The following is a 22,276-nucleotide window of genomic DNA, read 5'->3' as shown; positions in this document are numbered from 1 at the left end:
TAGACAGCTGTTTCATAACAGGCTGTTAGATATGTTATTTTGGAGGATAGACAGCTGTTTCATAACAGGCTGTTAGATATGTTATTTTGGAGGATAGACAGCTGTTTCATAACAGGCTGTTAGATATGTTATTTTGGAGGATAGACAGCTGTTTCATAACAGGCTGTTAGATATGTTATTTTGGAGGATAGACAGCTGTTTCATAACAGGCTGTTAGATATGTTATTTTGGAGGATAGACAGCTGTTTCATAACAGGCTGTTAGATATGTTCTTTTGGAGGATAGACAGCTGTTTCATAACAGGCTGTTAGATATGTTATTTTGGAGGATAGACAGCTGTTTCATAACAGGCTGTTAGATATGTTATTTTGGAGGATAGACAGCTGTTTCATAACAGGCTGTTAGATATGTTATTTTGGAGGATAGACAGCTGTTTCATAACAGGCTGTTAGATATGTTATTTTGGAGGATAGACAGCTGTTTCATAACAGGCTGTTAGATATGTTATTTTGGAGGATAGACAGCTGTTTCATAACAGGCTGTTAGATATGTTATTTTGGAGGATAGACAGCTGTTTCATAACAGGCTGTTAGATATGTTATTTTGGAGGATAGACAGCTGTTTCATAACAGGCTGTTAGATATGTTATTTTGGAGGATAGACAGCTGTTTCATAACAGGCTGTTAGATATGTTATTTTGGAGGATAGACAGCTGTTTCATAACAGGCTGTTAGATATGTTATTTTGGAGGATAGACAGCTGTTTCATAACAGGCTGTTAGATATGTTATTTTGGAGGATAGACAGCTGTTTCATAACAGGCTGTTAGATATGTTATTTTGGAGGATAGACAGCTGTTTCATGACGTCTGTTAGATATGTTCTTTTGGAGGATAGACAGCTGTTTCATAACAGGCTGTTAGATATGTTCTTTTGGAGGATAGACAGCTGTTTCATAACAGGCTGTTAGATATGTTATTTTGGAGGATAGACAGCTGTTTCATGACGTCTGTTATGTCGGTGTATCAGCTACTGGGTGAAATAACTAATCCTTTATATTTTACCTATTAAAACACTCGGAGGAAAGAAGTCACACAAATAGGTGAAATTAATAATTTTCATGTTTTACCTATTAAAACACTCGGAGAAAAGAAGTCACACAAATAGGTGAAATTAATAATTTTCATGTTTTACCTATTAAAACACTCGGAGAAAAGAAGTCACACAAATAGGTGAAATTAATAATTTTCATGTTTTACCTATTAAAACACTCGGAGAAAAGAAGTCACACAAATAGGTGAAATTAATAATTTTCATGTTTTACCTATTAAAACACTCGGAGGAAAGAAGTCACACAAATAGGTGAAATTAATAATTTTCATGTTTTACCTATTAAAACACTCGGAGGAAAGAAGTCACACAAATAGGTAAATCATTATTTTTGTTTTATCTATTAAAACACTCGAAGGAAAGAAGTCACACAAATGTGTGAAATTACCAATTTTATGTTTTACCTATTAAGATGTCTTTGTTGGAATCTTCATGAGCACCTTGCTAGAGTTAGAAGCGTTTATTCATTACGTAAGTAGCTTCCACCTTTCCCACATAACATTTTCAATTAATTATTAACATTCTTGAATATTTTACTTTCTATATATTCTGATAACCCCAAATCCTAGTATATCAGATTACAGAAACAGTGTAATGAACCTGATGATTTCAATGCCCAATCAACAGTATTGGAATCATTTTTCCATGATTGTAACTACCCAAAAAACATCCTTAAAAAATCCGTACTAGTCTATTGTAAATCAATACCACAACTTTGCCTTATCTCTCCTCTACCAGGCCACCCCTTATCCTCACACATCACACATACAAGACAAACAAATTAAAAACACTATTCTAAATAATTTTAATGTTTTAAAAGAAAACGACACCAGTAAACATGTTTTTCTAATACCCCACACCCGTTCTTATAATTTCCTACACTCACGATATTAGTGTTAGAAGCTACGCAATTCATATTGGCCTCAAAACACCCACGGTAACAGACACAAATTTTATTACAAGTAGTTATGCTTGTAATAAAAAACACTGTAACACGTGTGCTCACATTGACTCAAGATAATCTGTGCATGGTTCTAAACCGAGTTTTTACATTAAGGATTAATATAACTGTACATCGAAATGAGTCATATGTTCTATTGTTTACTCATGATATACAAAATTGTACATTGGACAAACCAGCACATTATTAACAGAATGTACTCGAGAACACCTTTAATATATAATAAATTGTAATACAAATAAACCAGTAGCATTGCACTTCAATTCGCACAAACCATACGTTTGACGATTTCAAAATAACAGTATCGAAGAAAGCAGCTACAAACAAACATAACAAGACAAAAAATATTTTGACTGGAAACTTTCCATTCCGGTGGACTCAAAAACCGTTTTAGTTTCTTGTAATATTTGTCGTTTTAGTTTTACCCTCTCTTTAAAATGTTTTGTAAAGTAAATTATGTTTATATTTGTTTATTTTAATTTATATTATTATAACGTTTGTCACCAATCCTATATTTATTTTCAACTTCTATATTTGAAAAACAAAAGCTGTTTATATACGTATTAACATATTTATGTATGGACATGCGTATGTTTGTGTGTATATACATATATATTTATATATGCAGTTGTATGTAAATATGTGAGTATATCTATGTACGTATATAATTACATTTAAATAAAGTTAAATAAGTAAAGAAAATCATGAAGTGCGTTAAAAACAACAATTCCCAACCTCTGATTAATTATATTATAACCCTAATTTTAAGCCAAAACAAAACACATTAAAATTTATGTGATTAAATTACAAATATGCATCGTATTTTGTTTAATTTTAATGTGTTTTGTTTATGGCTTAAACCTTTATGGTTATAATATATATATATATATATATATATATATATAAAACTTCCTATTATTTCAAAGTGTTTGTAAGCATTGTTATACACATTGATTTGTTACATTTTCACTCGACCTTCGGTTTAGAATGTTTTCACATACCGATTCACCGTTCAGTTAGTGACTGATACCTGAAGAAGGACATTGCCTCAACAACATGTATATTAAAAAAATATATATGCAGTTAACACTGTGTTGTCTTTGGCGAGTTGACCATATAACTTACTTTTATCTCTTTCAACAACTACCACGTGTGATTTTATACACTGTATTGTAAGTTAATCGATGATGATCGTTAAAGCGGGTGTGATTTCTCCACGTAGTAACACTACATATTATAATTATACTCTTCTGAACAGCTTAAGCTGGAAATATATGTTTCATGGAGTTAGATGTTTGGGGCAGGTTAAGAATAGTATAATTTTAATAATAATCTCATTATGATAAATAGTTTGTTTTTATATCTTATTACTCACAGATATAACACAATTTTTCCTTCACCCATTCCGGTAGTGTCATGCACTGAATCGTCCATAATTTCTTGTTCTGTCTCACCTAAGGCAAGAAAACAAACGATTTCTGACGTCACATATATTTTGAGAACAAAAATATGTAGAAGGTCGTTTCCTTCCCGAAACGGTAAGCGTAATTTTACGTGGATTGTTGTTTAAACAATCTGATACTTACACTAGTTTCTGTTTTAAAAATCTAATATTTACATAGATTGCTGTTTAAATAATCTTATATTGACATCAGTTTCTGTTTTAAAAATTAATAATTACATGGGTTGCCGTTTAAAGAATCTTATATTTACATTAGTTGCTGTTTAAAAAATATAATATTTACATAGATTGCTGTTTTAAATAATCTTATATTTATATCAGTTTCTGTTTAAAGAATCTTATATTTACATTAGTTGCTGTTTAAAAAATATAATATTTACATAGATTGCTGTTTTAAATAATCTTATATTTATATCAGTTTCTGTTTAAAGAATCTTATATTTACATTAGTTGCTGTTTAAAAAATATAATATTTACATAGATTGCTGTTTTAAATAATCTTATATTTATATCAGTTTCTGTTTAAAGAATCTAATATTTACATGGGTTGCTGTTTAAAGAATTTTTCAACAGCTTGTTTGAAAGTCATAAACTTCCAGGTTATTTATACATAAATGTTCATCATTCCTTCATTGGATCAACGTCATCCATTCGCTCGTGCTGTGGACTGGTTGTCTAAAGGTTGAGAGTTCACGAAAGCTTGCTCCATGTTGTTGGGTCCTTGGGCAAGACATTTTACCCCAGCTGCTGTAGTCTGACCAGCTGGTATAAAGGTTAACTGGGGGTTAACGTGACATCCCTTCAATGTGTTATTATCATCTACTTGTGCCATTAAAACCAGAGTTCAGCAGAGGCTCCCGTATTGGTATGGGAAGGATTGAACTGATTAACAGGTTTCATTAGATCGATTTGCAAGTAAAAAGAAACAAGTTTTTTTTTTTTTAATTTCGCGCAAAGCTACTCGAGGGCTGTCTGTGCTCGCCGTCCCTAATTTAGCAGTGTAAGACTAGAGGGAAGGCAGCTAGTCATCACCACCCACCGCCAACTCTTGAGCTACTCTTTTACCAACGAATAGTGGGATTGACCGCCACATTATAATGATCTCGCGGCTGAAAGGGCGATCATGTTTGGTGCGACCGGGATTCGAATCCGCGGCCCTCAAATTAGGATTCCAACGCCTTAACACGCTTGGCCATGCCGGGCCCGAAACAACAGTCAACACACAACATTCGATTGTAACGCTTTGATTAAATTGTTTTCATTGTTTAGAAATATAAATCATACCAGTTGGTACTTTTCTGTATGTGATAACTATACACATAAACTATTTGAAAATAACTTTTCAAAAACTGGGTTTTAGAAAGCACATATAACCGATGTTTGCAGATATCACAGTGATATTCGTATGTTCTGTTTAAATAAAGGTATAAAATGTAAATATTTGTTTAAAAATATAAGATAAGAAGTTGATCATGTTCACATATTCCAACCAGAGATCCAAAGATTCACATATGAGCCACACATGATCCTGATGGTGACTGTTTAATTGTTTCATTTTTAAGCTCAAAGCTACACAAAGCTGCCAACCGCAGATATCAAAACCCGATTTTTAGCGTTATGAACCTAAAGATTTATCATCGGAAGCAGTGGGATCTGTTGTCATGTGCTAAAGACAATTAATATTTACATTTTCTGCCAATGTAAATATAAAACAGATTAGGATTTTTTTTTATATTTAAAACTCAGTTTTCGAAAGGTAAATATTATATATAAATAATGATCCCCAGTGGACATTTTGTTCACAACGAGGAATTTAGTCAATAATCCATATATTTGTGTTCCGAATCCAGATGGCTGTTTCTCACAACAGATGTACATTTCCTATGGATATGTAATTCAGTAATCTATACGAAAGCCGAGTAGAAGTAAATCAGAACACGAAACAAATACTAATAAGTGACAACAGAACTCTTGTAATGGACACTAGTTTATGGTTATTTTTCTGAGAACGACTTTCAATTCAGTAAGTATTTGCTGACGACCATTTTTCTAAAAACGATCTACCACATTATTAACTATCGTAGATGTTAAAAGGACATCAGAGTGATTTATGTTGCGTAATGCCAAGTCACAATGCTGTAAAATAGAAATATGCAGAAACACAGGCTTTATTGAACAAGATATTTTAAATTTATATAAGGAAACTGTACATTCACTAAGTGTTTTGTAGTCTATAAGTTGGTTACTGGTTTCAATAAAAAGATGTTTCATGGCTCTTAAATGGTGTGATATAAAACTTGGATTAAACAATAGTATTTAGTTATTGACGAAGTGGCCCGTCATGGCCAAGTGTGTTAAGGCGTGCGACTCGTAATCTGAGGGTCGCGGGTTCACATCCCCACCACGCCAAACATGCTCGCCCTTTCAGCCGTGGGGGCGTTATAATGTGACGGTCAATCCTACTATTCGTTGGTAATAGAGTAGCCCAAGAGTTGGCAGGGGTGGTGAAGACTAGCTGCCTTCCCTCTAGTCTTACACTGCTAAATTAGGGACGGCTAGCGCAGATAGCCCTCGAGTAGCTTTGCGCGAAATTCAAAACAAACGAAAAAGAATGTAACAAACTACAATAATTTTTTCATATAATCATCAGCTTACAATGCATAATGCATTTTGAGAATGTTTTTTACCAACTTACTTACTGTTATAGAAGACATTTAATAACTACGTTTGTTTCAGTATAGTTTTTATGCATGTGTATTGCGCAAGTCCAGACTGTTCCATAAATATGAGTAAGAAACAACAGTATATGGTTTACGAACATTTATAGCCTTGCTTCTAACATTGTTGAACGTTCGACAATCTGGCGTGATTGGTATGTAAAAACAATCCATAACAAGACGCCAAGAGACAGTTTTATATTGTTTGTCAACTACAGTCAGTATACTATAAGCCATAATAACGATTATCGCTTATTAATCGAAAAACTACAGAATGTCGAACATTACGAACCGTCCAACTTCATACAATTAATAACTTCCGATGTTAGTACTTATGAGGGCAATATGTATCCATTTTCCTCCGTGAAAATTAAGTTTACTAACCGCGTTAGGCCAAACAAGAATAGTAATAGTTAGCATTTCCTTCAAATAAAGTATATCCGTGTATTAATCTTGTTGGCAAATATCATAAATTGGATACATCTCCACATTCAATTAACTTCTAAATTAAAATTTCCAGTTGCTTGAAATCGTAATACGTAAGTACGTAACTTAATAAATCGAAGATTCGCTCGAGATAAATTATAATACGTAACAATGTGAACACCACTTTTTGGTTTTCAAGAGACCGTATGTAAAATATCATTTTGAACGTAATTCACTGATAAATTCTACTTATAAACAGTTATTAATTTTTCAGAATAAAATATTTTACAGGCGTAAGTTTCAAGAAAGATGTTTAGAATCAGGCGTTTTATTCCTGATTCAAACTATTAAAGCAACAACGGAAAGTCTGTTATTTCACAATTTAGTTCTTAAAACAGCAATATTTTTGTCGCAGCCCCATCTGTGGTTTTAATATCAACCACATCTCCGCAGAAAAGTTATTTTCCTGCCTAATGACAAAAATAATGTTTCAAATGAGAGGATTTCAGTTTTGTTCTCTTACTGTAAACATATATGTCGGTTCAGATATGCAATAATGATAATTGATAACCATATTAAGCCATTATTATAACTGATAACTACATTAGGTCATAATTATAACTGATGACTACATTAGGTCATAATTATAACTGATGACTACATTAGGTCATAATTATAACTGATGACTACATTAGGTCATAATTATAACTGATAACTACATTAGGTCATAATTATAACTGATAACTACATTAGGTCATAATTATAACTGATGACTACATTAGGTCATAATTATAACTGATAACTGAAACGTTTCTCAGCTTCGCCACTGCATCTTAATAGTGAATTAATTTAACTGAATTTTGTAAATTTGCCCCGGATAGGCTTAACACTTTACAAATTTTGTATTACTAAATCATTATTATTACTTACTTTGTTTTGTGGTATGACGAACCTTCTACGTTTGTATTTTGATCTACTGGATTTCACGTAACGCTTCACGATGGCTATCTGCGTTAACCGTCCCTAATTTTGAAGTGATAGACTAGAGGGAAGACAACCAGTCAACACCACCCACCGTTAACCCTTGGACTATTCTTGACTGACTAAATAGTGATCATTTGTTCGTCATCCACGAATCCAAAGTGCGAAGCGCGAATTTCGTTTTAGTGGTAGTAATAATCAAAACACAGCTAACCGGTGAACTCTACAGTTCTATTGATATCCTAGATCTGTGTATATCTTCATCAGAAATCAGTAACACATTTTTCAGTTTTAACATTCGCTTTGATGTAGATTGTGATCGTCTTCCAATACCATGTTCGAGCCCCATCATAATAAACCCACAAGAAAAACAAAATTAAGTTCCGAACAGAAAAAAAAACAAAACTAAAAGGAATGTGATAAGTTATAAGTGATAACATGAAATATCAATGATTACTTTCAAACAAATACTGTGTGCCTTATCAAAGCAGTGGATGAATGCACACCAAAAACAAACAAATTGTATATACAGCTGATAACAGATGACAGCCACACGCACAAACACCACAGACATTCGAACTTGAACTTCATAAAAGTTGTTTTGGTTTAAATACCAGATTTTTCATTAACCAGCTATGGAGACTTCGGAAATAATATATATATATATATTTATATATCACGTAAGGATATTCTACAAATCGGGAAGAAAAACCCTTACTTATATCAAATTATTATTTCGTTTACCACGATGAATATTTTTATTATTATGTTTGTTAACAAAAATACAAACAAACTGAAAAAAATGGAAGAACATTGATGTTAAATGAATACGTGACCTCATTCATCCATAATTTGTTTTGTGAACTCCATGTCTTTTAGTCTAAAAATTAAATGTTTGTTTTACATATTGCGTTATAAAGTTCTGTGAAAATTCTGTACGTGGTGGAGAAAAGTTGATATCATTTTTAAATTTCGAGTACAGGAAATACTGCAGAACATGTAAAACATTTCAACACAATAAAACCACTGGAGGCCTGTGCAATAAGTCCTCCAGTGGGACAGCGGTAATGTCTGTGGACTTACAACGCTTGAAACCGCGATCTGATACCCGTTGTGAGAAGAGCACAGATAGTCCATTGTGAAGCTTTTTGAATAACTACAAACAAATACAAACAGTAAGTATGATAACAGAACGTCGTCACAATAAAAAATAATAATACTAAAAACCTATACATCAAAACTCATGAACACGCTGAGAAATAAAATAATGAACACAAGATAAATAGGACTATTACTATTCATAATGAAACGAACATACAGATCCATAGAATTTCTGGACACATCTGAAACGATTTACTAATAACTAAAACACGTACAAGACTTATCCAACTTTAAACCACGAAAACAGTATAGCATATAAAACCATACGAAAAGCAAAGGTTTTCAAAAAGTAATTAAAAAAAAACATTGGAAACACATAATGAGTCACAACTATCCATGTATTTAATTATGACAAAGATAATAAATTACAGCAATGATTACGTCATGAACCCCTCACTAACATGCCTCTTGTTTCAAACTATCATCCTTCAAAGTTTGGTTGAGGTTTTCCCAGCAACATAAGAGCAGTTAGATAAGTGACAAATAGACAAACACACTGACAGTTCTGCTTTATAGATACAGATATATGTGTCTAGTAATAGAATATTAAATATTTAGATAAAAATATATACAAAAGTTATTTGTTAACCTCGACAGATCGTTACATCATACATGATGGGAATAGTCCTAAGTACCTCTATCCATTTAATATGTAAAATGAGAAAAAGTCCAGGTACACTAGACCATGGGTTCCCAAACCTTTCAGAACTGCGGAGCTTCGTATCAGAAGAAAAAAAAATATTGCGAAGCCTTAATAAACAAAATACACTAAAAATAGAAACAATCAGTCTCCAGCACCAGATAAAGTTTACTTCAAACTTTCAGAATATAAATTTATTAAAACTATCAATATTTAAAGAAAAAAATTACTTCTACTTGTTTAACATTTTCTGCTTGCAATATTTATACCAGTAAAAGTACTATGTACTTATTTAATTATTAGTGGCTCGGATGGGCTTGCTTTTGTTCACAAAATAGTTCAATATTTGGAGTTATGGCTGTTACTTGCAATCGCAAATCATCTTCAATATTTAGCCCGTTTCTAAATTTGATCTTTGTAGCTGTATACAGTGAAAATGTTTGCTCACAAAGATATGTTGTTGGAAAACGCATCAAAATTTTCAAAGATCTATTACTTATTTCAGGGTATTCCATGGCCATTTGAATCCAAAATTGTGTAATTTCTTCCTGCTGAAATTTTGTTTTTAGGGTGTAATCAGTTGAAATTTCGATAAGCTGCTCTTTCTTTTTCAAAAGGCAAATCGTTGGTACTTGTAGAGTCAACAAAGGGATTTTGAATCCACACTAATTTTTCTAAATGAGGAGGGGAGTACTCCTCAGTAGTTGTACACAAATCAGACATGTGTTACAAGACTGAAACTTTTGCATCTTCGCTTAAGGAAATTTCATTCGTAATTGAAAAACAACAACAAAAAAAGCCCAGACATTTTCGAAGCAATCAGTTTCTTCCATAAATATACATTCACGTTACGTTGAAGCGCTTCGATTTTACTTTGAGCTTTGTAATACGTTACCCTGGTACCCTGCATTGTAGCATTCACTTCATTTAGATAGGCAAATACGTCCGAAAGGTAAACCACTTTCTGCATTTAGCGTTTGTCCATTAATTTGTATGCAATTTCAAAATGGCATTCAGATAAAATTAAACCTATCTTCTCACGCAGTTCGTAAAACCGAGCAAGCACTTTTTCCCGAGAAAACCAACGGACTTCAGTTTTAAGCAGCAAATTTGTATGCAAACTTCCTTTTTCCTTACAGAGTAAACTGAAGATCCTCGCATCGAGTGGTCTTTATTTTATAAAAGTAACTATTTTTATGACATCACCCAATACATTTTTTAAGCCTTCTGACATTTGTTTCACTACAAGTGCAAGACAATGAAGACAACAGTGGATACTCTCGATGTTCGGGTTTTTCTTTTTTATACGTGCCACTGCGCCTGAAAACTTTCCAATCGTAGCTATCGCCCCATCAGTGCAAATACTTGAGCAAAGCTGCCGTTGAATCTCATGTTCTTCCATGATCAGTTTAAATATTTCTTCGTCTGTTGTTTGGGTAGGCAAAGGTTTGCAAATAACCATATCTTCTTCAAAACTAGCTACGTGAACATATCGAACAAACACAAGCAACATCGCATAACCTGCGACATCTTTTGATTCATCCATCTGAAGCGAAAAAGTTGGACTCGCTTTTACTCGCCTTATTAACTCCGTTAAGCAATTTGCTGACACATCCTTGATTCTTCGAGAAACCGAGTTGTCAGAAAGTGGCAAGGAGTTAATGTTTTTAATAATTTTTTCATCAGTCGTGCAATCTATCAAACCTTTTGCGCATGATTTTATTAAATCTTCTGCAATTGTATGAGCTTCACCTGCTTTTGCAATACGGTAACTAACATGGTATGAAGTAATAAGAGCATCTTTCTTGTCCTAATGGACAAATGAACGAATTTAGCTTTCTTTGCATTTAATTGAAAACACTTTCTTTTGAAACACTCGGAAGTTGGATTTTTTTTTTTAATTGGGAGTGTTTGGTTTCTAGATGCCGCTATAACTTTACTGAATGCAAAGTATTGTTACTCAACACTGTTCCACATTCAATACACAACCCTCTGGGTCCATCTTCATTATCTGTCCATGCAAAACCATATTCAATAAAACTTTCATCATATTTTCTTTTATTTCTTGTTTCGGTACTTCTTGCATCATCCTGTGTTTAAGTGCTCGCACAGAAGATAATGCCGATGAATTCGTATTAGGCCTAGGCCTAGGATATTCAGTCACTTATCCATTATAAAGGTGACAACTAATTGTTAATTGGTCTAAAAACGTGTTATTATATCTTTGGCATTTCAAAAGTATTTTCACGGACACAAAATAATTTTTTAAACGAAAACTCGTTCAAGCACTTGAGTTTTATCATCATACAATGATCAGTGTTGCCATAACTAAGTTTGTCTAATTAAACTACAACGAATTTAACCTAACCTAACAGTTACCAATTATAACTGTCATAACTTTAATTATACTTCATATAAATATACTTTGAAACAATTGATACTGCATCTAACTGCATCTCAATGTTTCAAATTTTGACAAGTTTCAGCTAAGACGTCAAGCTTCATTTTGTTTAATTTCATTCGGGATTTAGCCGCTAATCAGCATGCTAGTTTTCAAAAGACAGTTGGCGTAACTACCCAAGGTTGGCCGATGTTTCATACGAAAATTACTCGGCTATCTTTTGCATCTCCAGTGACGCATGCGGTCTTGAGCTGGTTCCATATCTTCTAGCAACCAGTGACGCCACTGTTGATGTTAATTGCGATTATATTAACACTTTCACCGCGAGAACTTCCCCTGAGTTAAATAAAATCGTCTGGCGTTAGGGAAAATAAAATATTAAAAGGCGATACACGTGTTATATTAAGGATATATTTTACTTTTATGTATAGTGTATTCTGATTTAATTTTATAATTTTAGGAAAAAATATTAACATTCTAAAATTACCTCGCGGAGCGTAATGTGAAAAATCATGTACTTGACCAGGGATTTCCAGCACGCGGTCCGCGGCATGGTTTTGTGTGGCCCTCGAAGGTCCATTGCAAAATAACCTACTTTTATAATATTTTTTTTTGTAGTGAAGAAATGAAAATTTTTGTCTTGCTAGGTAAAAATACATGTAAGTTCCAACTGACATTCACTAATGAAATTTTAGAAATTATTTTGTGTGCACCCATATGTTTATTATTTATGCCTCTATAATTTTACAGTAATAACTTGATAGTAATAGAGTTATATTATATCACATACACTTTGGCGTATTATACTGTTATTCCCCTTGCTAGACAAAGGGAACTCGCCCGGCTGGTTGCTGTTGCCAGTCTGTTCGTTTATCTCAAAACGACTTGTATGCGTAAGCCTTAATTTCACAAAAAATATAATGATGCCTGCCACAAGACTCGTGAATATAGTTGTGGCCCTCGGGCACTCTTACGTTGGAAACCCCTGTACTAGACCATAATTTACCGCTAAGATTTGGATATACAAAGCGTATTTAAAAGAGTGTTTATCTGAAATATATGTCTGATAACCTTATAAGTTAAAAAAGTGGCATTTTACTATGGGACTTTTTTCTAGTGTTAAATTATTTTTATGCGACCAAATGAAGAGAAATATAAATAAAAGCTATGAGCATAATATTCATGTACACAACTCCGAAGAGGTTAAGAGATGATCAAAATAACTAAGTAAATTTCGATGCTCTGAAGATCATTATAGCATTTCGTAGTAAATATAAAAAACCATAAATGATAGAGGGAAAAGTCTATATAGCACGTATTGGTGGAGATTGGTTTGGTTTGAATTTCGCGCAATTCTGCAATAGTGTTATCTTCGCTGGCCGTCCCTAATTTAGCAGTGTAAGATTAGAGGGAAGGCAGCTAGTCACCACCACCCACCGCCAACTCTTGAGCTACTCTTTTACCAACGAATAGTGAGATTGACCGTCACATTATAACGTCCCCATGGCTGAAAGGGGAGCATGTTTGGTGCGACTGGGACTCGAATCCGCGACCCTCAGATTACGAGTCGACTGCCTTAGCAACTTGGCCATGCCGGGCCGAATGTTGGTGGAGAATTGACTAAATCACAGTTGTACAAGGTTTTATTTTCATGTAGTCTTATGAATGTTATTTTATTAGGTAATATAGGAACAACCAAGTAATAAATCTTACTTTTACAGTACTTAGGTCCGGCATGGCTGGGTGGTTAAAGCGTTCTACTAGTAATCGGAGGGACGCAGGTTCGAATCACTGTCGCACCAAACATGCTCGCCCTTTCAGTTGTGGGGGCGTTATAACGTGATGGTCAATCCCAGTATTCGTTGGTAAAAGAGCAGCCCAGGAGTTAGCGGTGGGTGGTAATGACTAGCTGCCTTCCCTCTAGTCTTACACTGCTAAATTAGTGACAGCTAGCGCAGATAGCCCTCGTGCAGAATTGCGCGAAATTCAACAAAGAGCCAAATTTTCAGTGCTCAAATTAAATGCTGAAGTACTTACTGAATTTTACTGACACCGTGTTAACCCCTGGTGGCTAAGCATATAAGTCTGAGGATTTATAAAGCTAAAAATCAAGCTTGCATACTCGCAGTGGGCATAACACAAATAGCCCATCATGTAGATTTGTGCTTAACGATAAACAAGCACGTTATGTTATTATGCTCGCATTATGAAGCTTACATAAAACTGCTGATCCCTTTAATGTAAAATAATATGGAGATTCTTTGGAGTTTTCATTTCACACGAAATACGCCCCTTTCTGAGAACCACAGGTGTTAAAACTTGTGTAAATTTACACTGCAAATATCAACTAACGAACTGTGCTTATCTATCATATTTTTACCAGATTTGTTTCACCAACTGAAATTTTGTTAGTTTCCGGCCTTGTGATCTACACCAGATATCCTCAAAGTCTGTTTTTATTTTCTTCGTGAACTGCCGGATTTTTTCTTCATCTCATCACACCGTTTCCTCTTTGTAATCTTGCAACCTTTGATTTGGACGGAAAATTTGTTTGTTCAAAAGTATCGCGTGAAGTTGCACGAAAAACTATCTGCGAGCTGCTAGAAGGAAGACAGCTAGTCAACAGCACCCTCCGCCAACTTGTGTTTGACCGAATAGTGGGATCATATTTATACCGCAACCGTAGCAAAAAAGTACAAAACGTTTCTTAACGTGCTTCGAACCAAGAACCTTCAAATAGTGGGATTGACTCGCATCATAACGTTCCCACAGCTGAAAGGGCGAGCATGTTTGGTGTGAAGGGATTTCGAACCCGCGATCCTCAGATTACGAGCGTTGTTACTTTTTTGACAGATGAGCAGTTGCTTATTTTAAAACCTTAATCAGTGTGTTCATATGAAGTTAAACATCATATTTACATATACCGTAGATGACAGGATTGGTAATTTCACTCTTATGTAGCTAAGGGATAATTTATTTTATAGAGATATATTCAAACGAACTTCTAGATTAGACATAAGTCATATATACAGCATAACTGTTGTACTATTGTTCAGTGGGACTCATGCGTACTCGACCCTGTTTCTATTTCTCGTTTTCCTATAAAAGCAGAATTTGTAAAAAGGAAATTCTGCCTGAAGAAGAATTAATATGTTAAACGACTTTACAGTATTTAGAACAGAATAATATATTAACATTTCTTCGATCAAAGCAGAAGGAATCGTTTACAGTAGGATTATTAAATATAAGAGTTATTGCGTAAGCAGGGTGTATTTCGCTTAATTTAAAAGCGCAACAACTTAATTTTTTAATCAGACCGCATTTATACATATAACTAGGCTCTGTATTCACAGATATCTTATCACTGTGCTTTGTGTTTATATGTATCTTATCACCATGTTTTCTGTGTTCACATTATCTTACCACTATGTTTTGTGTTTATATGTATCTTGTCACCACGTTTGGTGTTTATATGTACCTTATGTACATGTCTTTTTATTAGAAATAAATATACAACAGTTATATGTGTTGCACCGGTAATTCAGTATTTTCAGTTTATGTTTTTATAGTTTTATTATGTTATTCTGTAAAATTCCAAATTATTTTCAACTAGAAGTGATATATTTACGGATATTTGGAAAGTGACGAAAGATACGTTTTTTTTTTTGTTTTGTTTCGTGGGGCGGGGAGGGGGGAATATATAAATGCAGCTATAATTGATCAGTATTAGGTTTTCGGTTATGTTCATATTACCAAAATGCAGTTAGAAATGGTTTATTGGCTATATTTATAAAATGAATATTAACCAAGATAAGTTTTATTTTGGTACTCTATATGTAAAACAAAAAGTTACCTTTTTTTTGGTTCACTACATATTAAACGAAAATTAGCTTTCCGGTTATTTGTAAAAATTAACTGGAATTAATTTTAAGGTTATTCGTATATTTACAAAAATTAGGTTTCTGGATATATGATATATGCATATCAACAAGTTCTGCTGAATTCCGGGAGTAAACAGGGAGGAATTGTTTCTTAACCTGAAGATGACCTAGGAAGGTCGAAACGTTATTCTTTCGTTATCAATAAGTGTTAATATTCATACCAGCCATTTTGAGATACATTTTTATTTGAAGTGGGTTTCTCGTCATCAAGAAGGGAGGAATTTTATCTCCCTCAACAAATATTTCCCAAGAAGAACAATATTTAACACTTTGTCAACATTTAATTAACCCCCTACCACAGCTTCACATCCCTTCCCCCCCGTGGAAAGGTCTGGATTCAACACTGAACAAAATTAGTTTGTAATACTAATAATTTCTGAACAAATTAATTTGATTCTATTAAACAGAAGTAAAAAAAAAGCTTATAAGTTAATGACGCTAATATATATAAGAACAAGTGTGTGTATGTTTTCTTATAGCAAAGCCACGTTTGACTATCTGCTGAGCCCACCGAGGAGAATCGAACCCCTAATTGCAGCATTATAAATTCGTAGACTTATCACTGTACTAGCGGGAAGCTTATGAAAACACCCAACAACGACATAGAAGTACAAACTGTCACAACTTGAACCGCAAGAAGAGCTGAATCCATGATGTTTAGAATGCCGAAATCTATTTGAATTATACATATTCCGTATATATTAAACAGACAACCTTTTGATTATCTTTGTAAAGATAAAACTGACCACAATTAATTTTTCTGTTACTTGTGAAAGAACTGGTTTAGGTTTCACTATCGTATTTATAAATAAAAGTTAACAGTTGTATATCACCTTATACTATCACGTATGTACAATTGTTAATTAGTGACTAATTATCTTTATTAGTGTTACTCTTATTATTAACATTTCGGCTGCTAATTTGGTGCCATCTTCAGGGAAGTTGTCACTCTGGTGGTTACTACGATTATTATTTCCATCTGCTCGTCATAGTCAAATGTAAGTATTTAAAATTAGCTAATATAGTTCTGTTGCATTTTTATTAAACTGTGGTAGACAGCCTTATCTCCTTTTTACAATAAAAAAACGTACTTACCGAATCGTAGTCTTCATTTAACAACAAACGATTTACTAGTCGTGATTTCTAATTGTGTTCCCCGTTTGAAAGACGTTTTATCAAAGTTACAAAAGTCGAGTTAATCCCTAATGTGGTTATGCGTCATGATTCAGTTTACTTTCTGTTCCTATTGTACGGAGCCACACAACAAATTGCAATGTAAACTGAAGTTTCTTGCGTAACAAACAGAAGAGATGATTACGTAACTTTATAATCGACGTTATAATTTATGTAAATTAAATCTAATCGTATATGCCAACTTAAAAATATATTACAATTTGTGGAACAAAACGATTCTCACGTTACATAACCAGTCTGTTTTAAATGCAAGTGTGTGAGTATGTTGTACATAAGGCACCGATAACTTGCAAAACATTAACCACGAATAATAGCATAATGGTAAGATGAAAGGTCATCAGATCAGTGAAAACTTGACGTATATCACATTACAAGTAGTTTAATATCGGATGATTCCTCATACATTTATTATAACATTAATAGATTTATTCCAGAATATTTACTTAATATTACATTTTACTGCTAAAAGAAAAATTATGCAAAGTGTCAAACACGTTATATTTAAAACGCTTTGAATATGCAAATACTCAAGGCAGCTAACAACTATAAAGTCACTGTATTCACGAGACTTGTTTCTTACCGTTGTCATTCCATCTCTTTTTCTGAAAGACACTTAATATAATTGAGAATTACCTCTATAGTTTTGACGACAACATGAATATAAACCACTTTATAGTACCGAGAATTTATCAATGTAAACTAACATTAGCTTTACAGAACTGAAAATCTCTGACAGGATTAGCTTTAAAAGGCTGAGGGTGTGATCGGTGTAAACTAATAACAGTTTTACAACACTGAGATGGGATCAAAATAAACCAGCTTTACTGAACTATATATTTTGGTAGTATATACTTGAATAAACTTACAGAACTGTGTATTTTGACAAGATTGTTTTACAGTACTGTGTTGTCAGTTTATACCAGGATTAGTTTACAGTACTGTGCTATGTAGTCAGTTTATACCAGGATTAGTTTACAGTACTGTGTTATGTTGTCAGTTTATTTCAGGATTAGTTTACAGTAGTGTGTTATGTTGTCAGTTTATACCAGGATTAGTTTACAGTAGTGTGTTATGTTGTCAGTTTATACCAGGATTAGCTTACAGTACTGTGTTGTGTTGTCAGTTTATACCAGGATTAGCTTACAGTACTGTGTTATGTTGTCAGTGTATACCAGGATTAGTTTACAGTACTGTGTTATGTTGTCAGTTAACACCAGGATTAGCTTACAGTACTGTGTTGTCAGTTTATACCAGGATTAGCTTACAGTACTGTGTTATGTTGTCAGTGTATACCAGGATTAGTTTACAGTACTGTGTTATGTTGTCAGTTTATACCAGGATTAGTTTACAGTGCTGTGTTATGTTGTCAGTTTATACCAGGATTATCTTACAGTACTGTGTTGTCAGTTTATACCAGGATTAGCTTACAGTACTGTGTTGTCAGTTTATACCAGGATTAGCTTACAGTACTGTGTTGTCAGTTTATTCCAGGATTAGTTTACAGTACTGTGTTATGTTGTCAGTTTATACCAGGATTAGTTTACAGTGCTGTGTTATGTTGACAGTTTATACCAGGATTATCTTACAGTACTGTGTTGTCAGTTTATTCCAGGATTAGCTTATAGTACTGTGTTGTCAGTTTATTCCAGGATTAGTTTACAGTACTATGTTATGTTGTCAGTTTATGCCAGGATTAGTTTACAGTAGTGTGTTATGTTGTCAGTTTATACCAGGATTAGTTTACAGTAGTGTGTTATGTTGTCAGTTTATACCAGGATTAGCTTACAGTACTATATTATGTTGTCAGTTTATACCAGGATTAGTTTACAGTACTATATTATGTTGTCAGTTTATACCAGGATTAGCTTACAGTACTGTGTTGTCAGTTTATTCCAGGATTAGTTTACAGTACTGTGTTATGTTGTCAGTTTATACCAGGATTAGTTTACAGTACTGTGTTATGTTGTCAGTTTATACCAGGATTAGCTTACAGTACTATATTATGTTGTCAGTTCATACCAGGATTAGTTTACAGTACTATATTATGTTGTCAGTGTATACCAGGATTAGCTTACAGTACTGTGTTGTCAGTTTATTCCAGGATTAGTTTACAGTACTGTGTTATGTTGTCAGTTTATACCAGGATTAGTTTACAGTACTGTGTTGTCAGTTTATACCAGGATTAGTTTACAGTACTGTGTTATGTTGTCAGTTTATACCAGGATTAGCTTACAGTACTGTGTTATGTTGTCAGTTTATACCAGGATTAGTTTACAGTACTGTGTTGTCAGTTTATTCCAGGATTAGTTTACAGTACTGTGTTATGTTGTCAGTTTATACCAGGATTAGCTTACAGTACTATATTATGTTGTCAGTGTATACCAGGATTAGCTTACAGTACTGTGTTGTCAGTTTATACCAGGATTAGCTTACAGTACTGTGTTGTCAGTTTATTCCAGGATTAGTTTACAGTACTGTGTTGTCAGTTTATACCAGGATTAGCTTACAGTACTGTGTTATGTTGTCAGTTTATACCAGGATTAGTTTACAGTACTGTGTTATGTTGTACGTTTATACCAGGATTAGTTTACAGTACTGTGTTATGTTGTCAGTTTATACCAGGATTAGTTTACAGTCCTGTGTTATGTTGTCAGTTTATACCAGGATTAGCTTACAGTACTGTGTTATGTTGTCAGTTTATTTCAGGATTAGTTTACAGTAGTGTGTTATGTTGTCAGTTTATACCAGGATTAGTTTACAGTAGTGTGTTATGTTGTCAGTTTATACCAGGATTAGCTTACAGTACTGTGTTGTGTTGTCAGTTTATACCAGGATTAGCTTACAGTACTGTGTTATGTTGTCAGTGTATACCAGGATTAGTTTACAGTACTGTGTTATGTTGTAAGTTAACACCAGGATTAGCTTACAGTACTGTGTTATGTTGTCAGTGTATACCAGGATTAGTTTACAGTACTGTGTTATGTTGTCAGTTTATACCAGGATTAGTTTACAGTGCTGTGTTATGTTGTCAGTTTATACCAGGATTATCTTACAGTACTGTGTTGTCAGTTTATACCAGGATTAGCTTACAGTACTGTGTTGTCAGTTTATACCAGGATTAGCTTACAGTACTGTGTTGTCAGTTTATTCCAGGATTAGTTTACAGTACTGTGTTATGTTGTCAGTTTATACCAGGATTAGTTTACAGTGCTGTGTTATGTTGACAGTTTATACCAGGATTATCTTACAGTACTGTGTTGTCAGTTTATACCAGGATTAGCTTACAGTACTGTGTTGTCAGTTTAAACCAGGATTAGCTTACAGTACTGTGTTGTCAGTTTATTCCAGGATTAGCTTATAGTACTGTGTTGTCAGTTTATTCCAGGATTAGTTTACAGTACTATGTTATGTTGTCAGTTTATGCCAGGATTAGTTTACAGTAGTGTGTTATGTTGTCAGTTTATACCAGGATTAGTTTACAGTAGTGTGTTATGTTGTCAGTTTATACCAGGATTAGCTTACAGTACTATATTATGTTGTCAGTTTATACCAGGATTAGTTTACAGTACTATATTATGTTGTCAGTTTATACCAGGATTAGCTTACAGTACTGTGTTGTCAGTTTATTCCAGGATTAGTTTACAGTACTGTGTTATGTTGTCAGTTTATACCAGGATTAGTTTACAGTACTGTGTTATGTTGTCAGTTTATACCAGGATTAGCTTACAGTACTATATTATGTTGTCAGTTCATACCAGGATTAGTTTACAGTACTATATTATGTTGTCAGTGTATACCAGGATTAGCTTACAGTACTGTGTTGTCAGTTTATTCCAGGATTAGTTTACAGTACTGTGTTATGTTGTCAGTTTATACCAGGATTAGTTTACAGTACTGTGTTGTCAGTTTATACCAGGATTAGTTTACAGTACTGTGTTATGTTGTCAGTTTATACCAGGATTAGCTTACAGTACTGTGTTATGTTGTCAGTTTATACCAGGATTAGTTTACAGTACTGTGTTGTCAGTTTATTCCAGGATTAGTTTACAGTACTGTGTTATGTTGTCAGTTTATACCAGGATTAGCTTACAGTACTATATTATGTTGTCAGTTTATACCAGGATTAGTTTACAGTACTATATTATGTTGTCAGTTTATACCAGGATTAGCTTACAGTACTGTGTTGTCAGTTTATTCCAGGATTAGTTTACAGTACTGTGTTATGTTGTCAGTTTATACCAGGATTAGTTTACAGTACTGTGTTATGTTGTCAGTTTATACCAGGATTAGCTTACAGTACTATATTATGTTGTCAGTTCATACCAGGATTAGTTTACAGTACTATATTATGTTGTCAGTGTATACCAGGATTAGCTTACAGTACTGTGTTGTCAGTTTATTCCAGGATTAGTTTACAGTACTGTGTTATGTTGTCAGTTTATACCAGGATTAGTTTACAGTACTGTGTTGTCAGTTTATACCAGGATTAGTTTACAGTACTGTGTTATGTTGTCAGTTTATACCAGGATTAGCTTACAGTACTGTGTTATGTTGTCAGTTTATACCAGGATTAGTTTACAGTACTGTGTTGTCAGTTTATTCCAGGATTAGTTTACAGTACTGTGTTATGTTGTCAGTTTATACCAGGATTAGCTTACAGTACTATATTATGTTGTCAGTTTATTCCAGGATTAGTTTACAGTACTGTGTTGTCAGTTTATACCAGGATTAGCTTACAGTACTGTGTTATGTTGTCAGTTTATACCAGGATTAGTTTACAGTACTGTGTTATGTTGTACGTTTATACCAGGATTAGTTTACAGTACTGTGTTATGTTGTCAGTTTATACCAGGATTAGTTTACAGTCCTGTGTTATGTTGTCAGTTTATACCAGGATTAGCTTACAGTACTGTGTTATGTTGTCAGTTTATTTCAGGATTAGTTTACAGTAGTGTGTTATGTTGTCAGTTTATACCAGGATTAGTTTACAGTAGTGTGTTATGTTGTCAGTTTATACCAGGATTAGCTTACAGTACTGTGTTGTGTTGTCAGTTTATACCAGGATTAGCTTACAGTACTGTGTTATGTTGTCAGTGTATACCAGGATTAGTTTACAGTACTGTGTTATGTTGTCAGTTAACACCAGGATTAGCTTACAGTACTGTGTTGTCAGTTTATACCAGGATTAGCTTACAGTACTGTGTTATGTTGTCAGTGTATACCAGGATTAGTTTACAGTACTGTGTTATGTTGTCAGTTTATACCAGGATTAGTTTACAGTGCT

General features: G+C 33.7%; 1 protein-coding gene across 3 annotated transcripts in view; it reads right to left on the bottom strand.

Annotated features, from left to right (window-relative positions):
• The window catches only part of LOC143231708 (uncharacterized), a 66,986-nt gene extending 49,713 nt beyond the window's left edge, over positions 1-17,273 (bottom strand). For 2 of the 3 annotated variants that reach the window (XM_076466313.1, XM_076466312.1), the window contains exons 1-2: positions 16,894-17,268; positions 3,445-3,523 (exon numbers count right to left, since the gene is read on the bottom strand). In XM_076466313.1, coding sequence (XP_076322428.1) covers positions 3,445-3,503 — 59 coding nt within the window. In that variant the 5' untranslated portion in view covers positions 3,504-3,523; positions 16,894-17,268. Of the gene's footprint in view, positions 1-3,444; positions 3,524-16,893 lie in introns of all 3 variants that reach the window. The other variant, XM_076466314.1, reaches the window with a different exon arrangement.
• Between the last annotated feature and the right edge of the window lie 5,003 nt (positions 17,274-22,276).

This window comes from Tachypleus tridentatus, chromosome 11 (genome assembly GCF_004210375.1).
Source record: "Tachypleus tridentatus isolate NWPU-2018 chromosome 11, ASM421037v1, whole genome shotgun sequence".
In the NCBI taxonomy this organism is placed as follows: Eukaryota; Metazoa; Arthropoda; class Merostomata; order Xiphosura; family Limulidae; genus Tachypleus; species Tachypleus tridentatus.
This window is presented reverse-complemented; position numbering and strand designations above follow the sequence as displayed.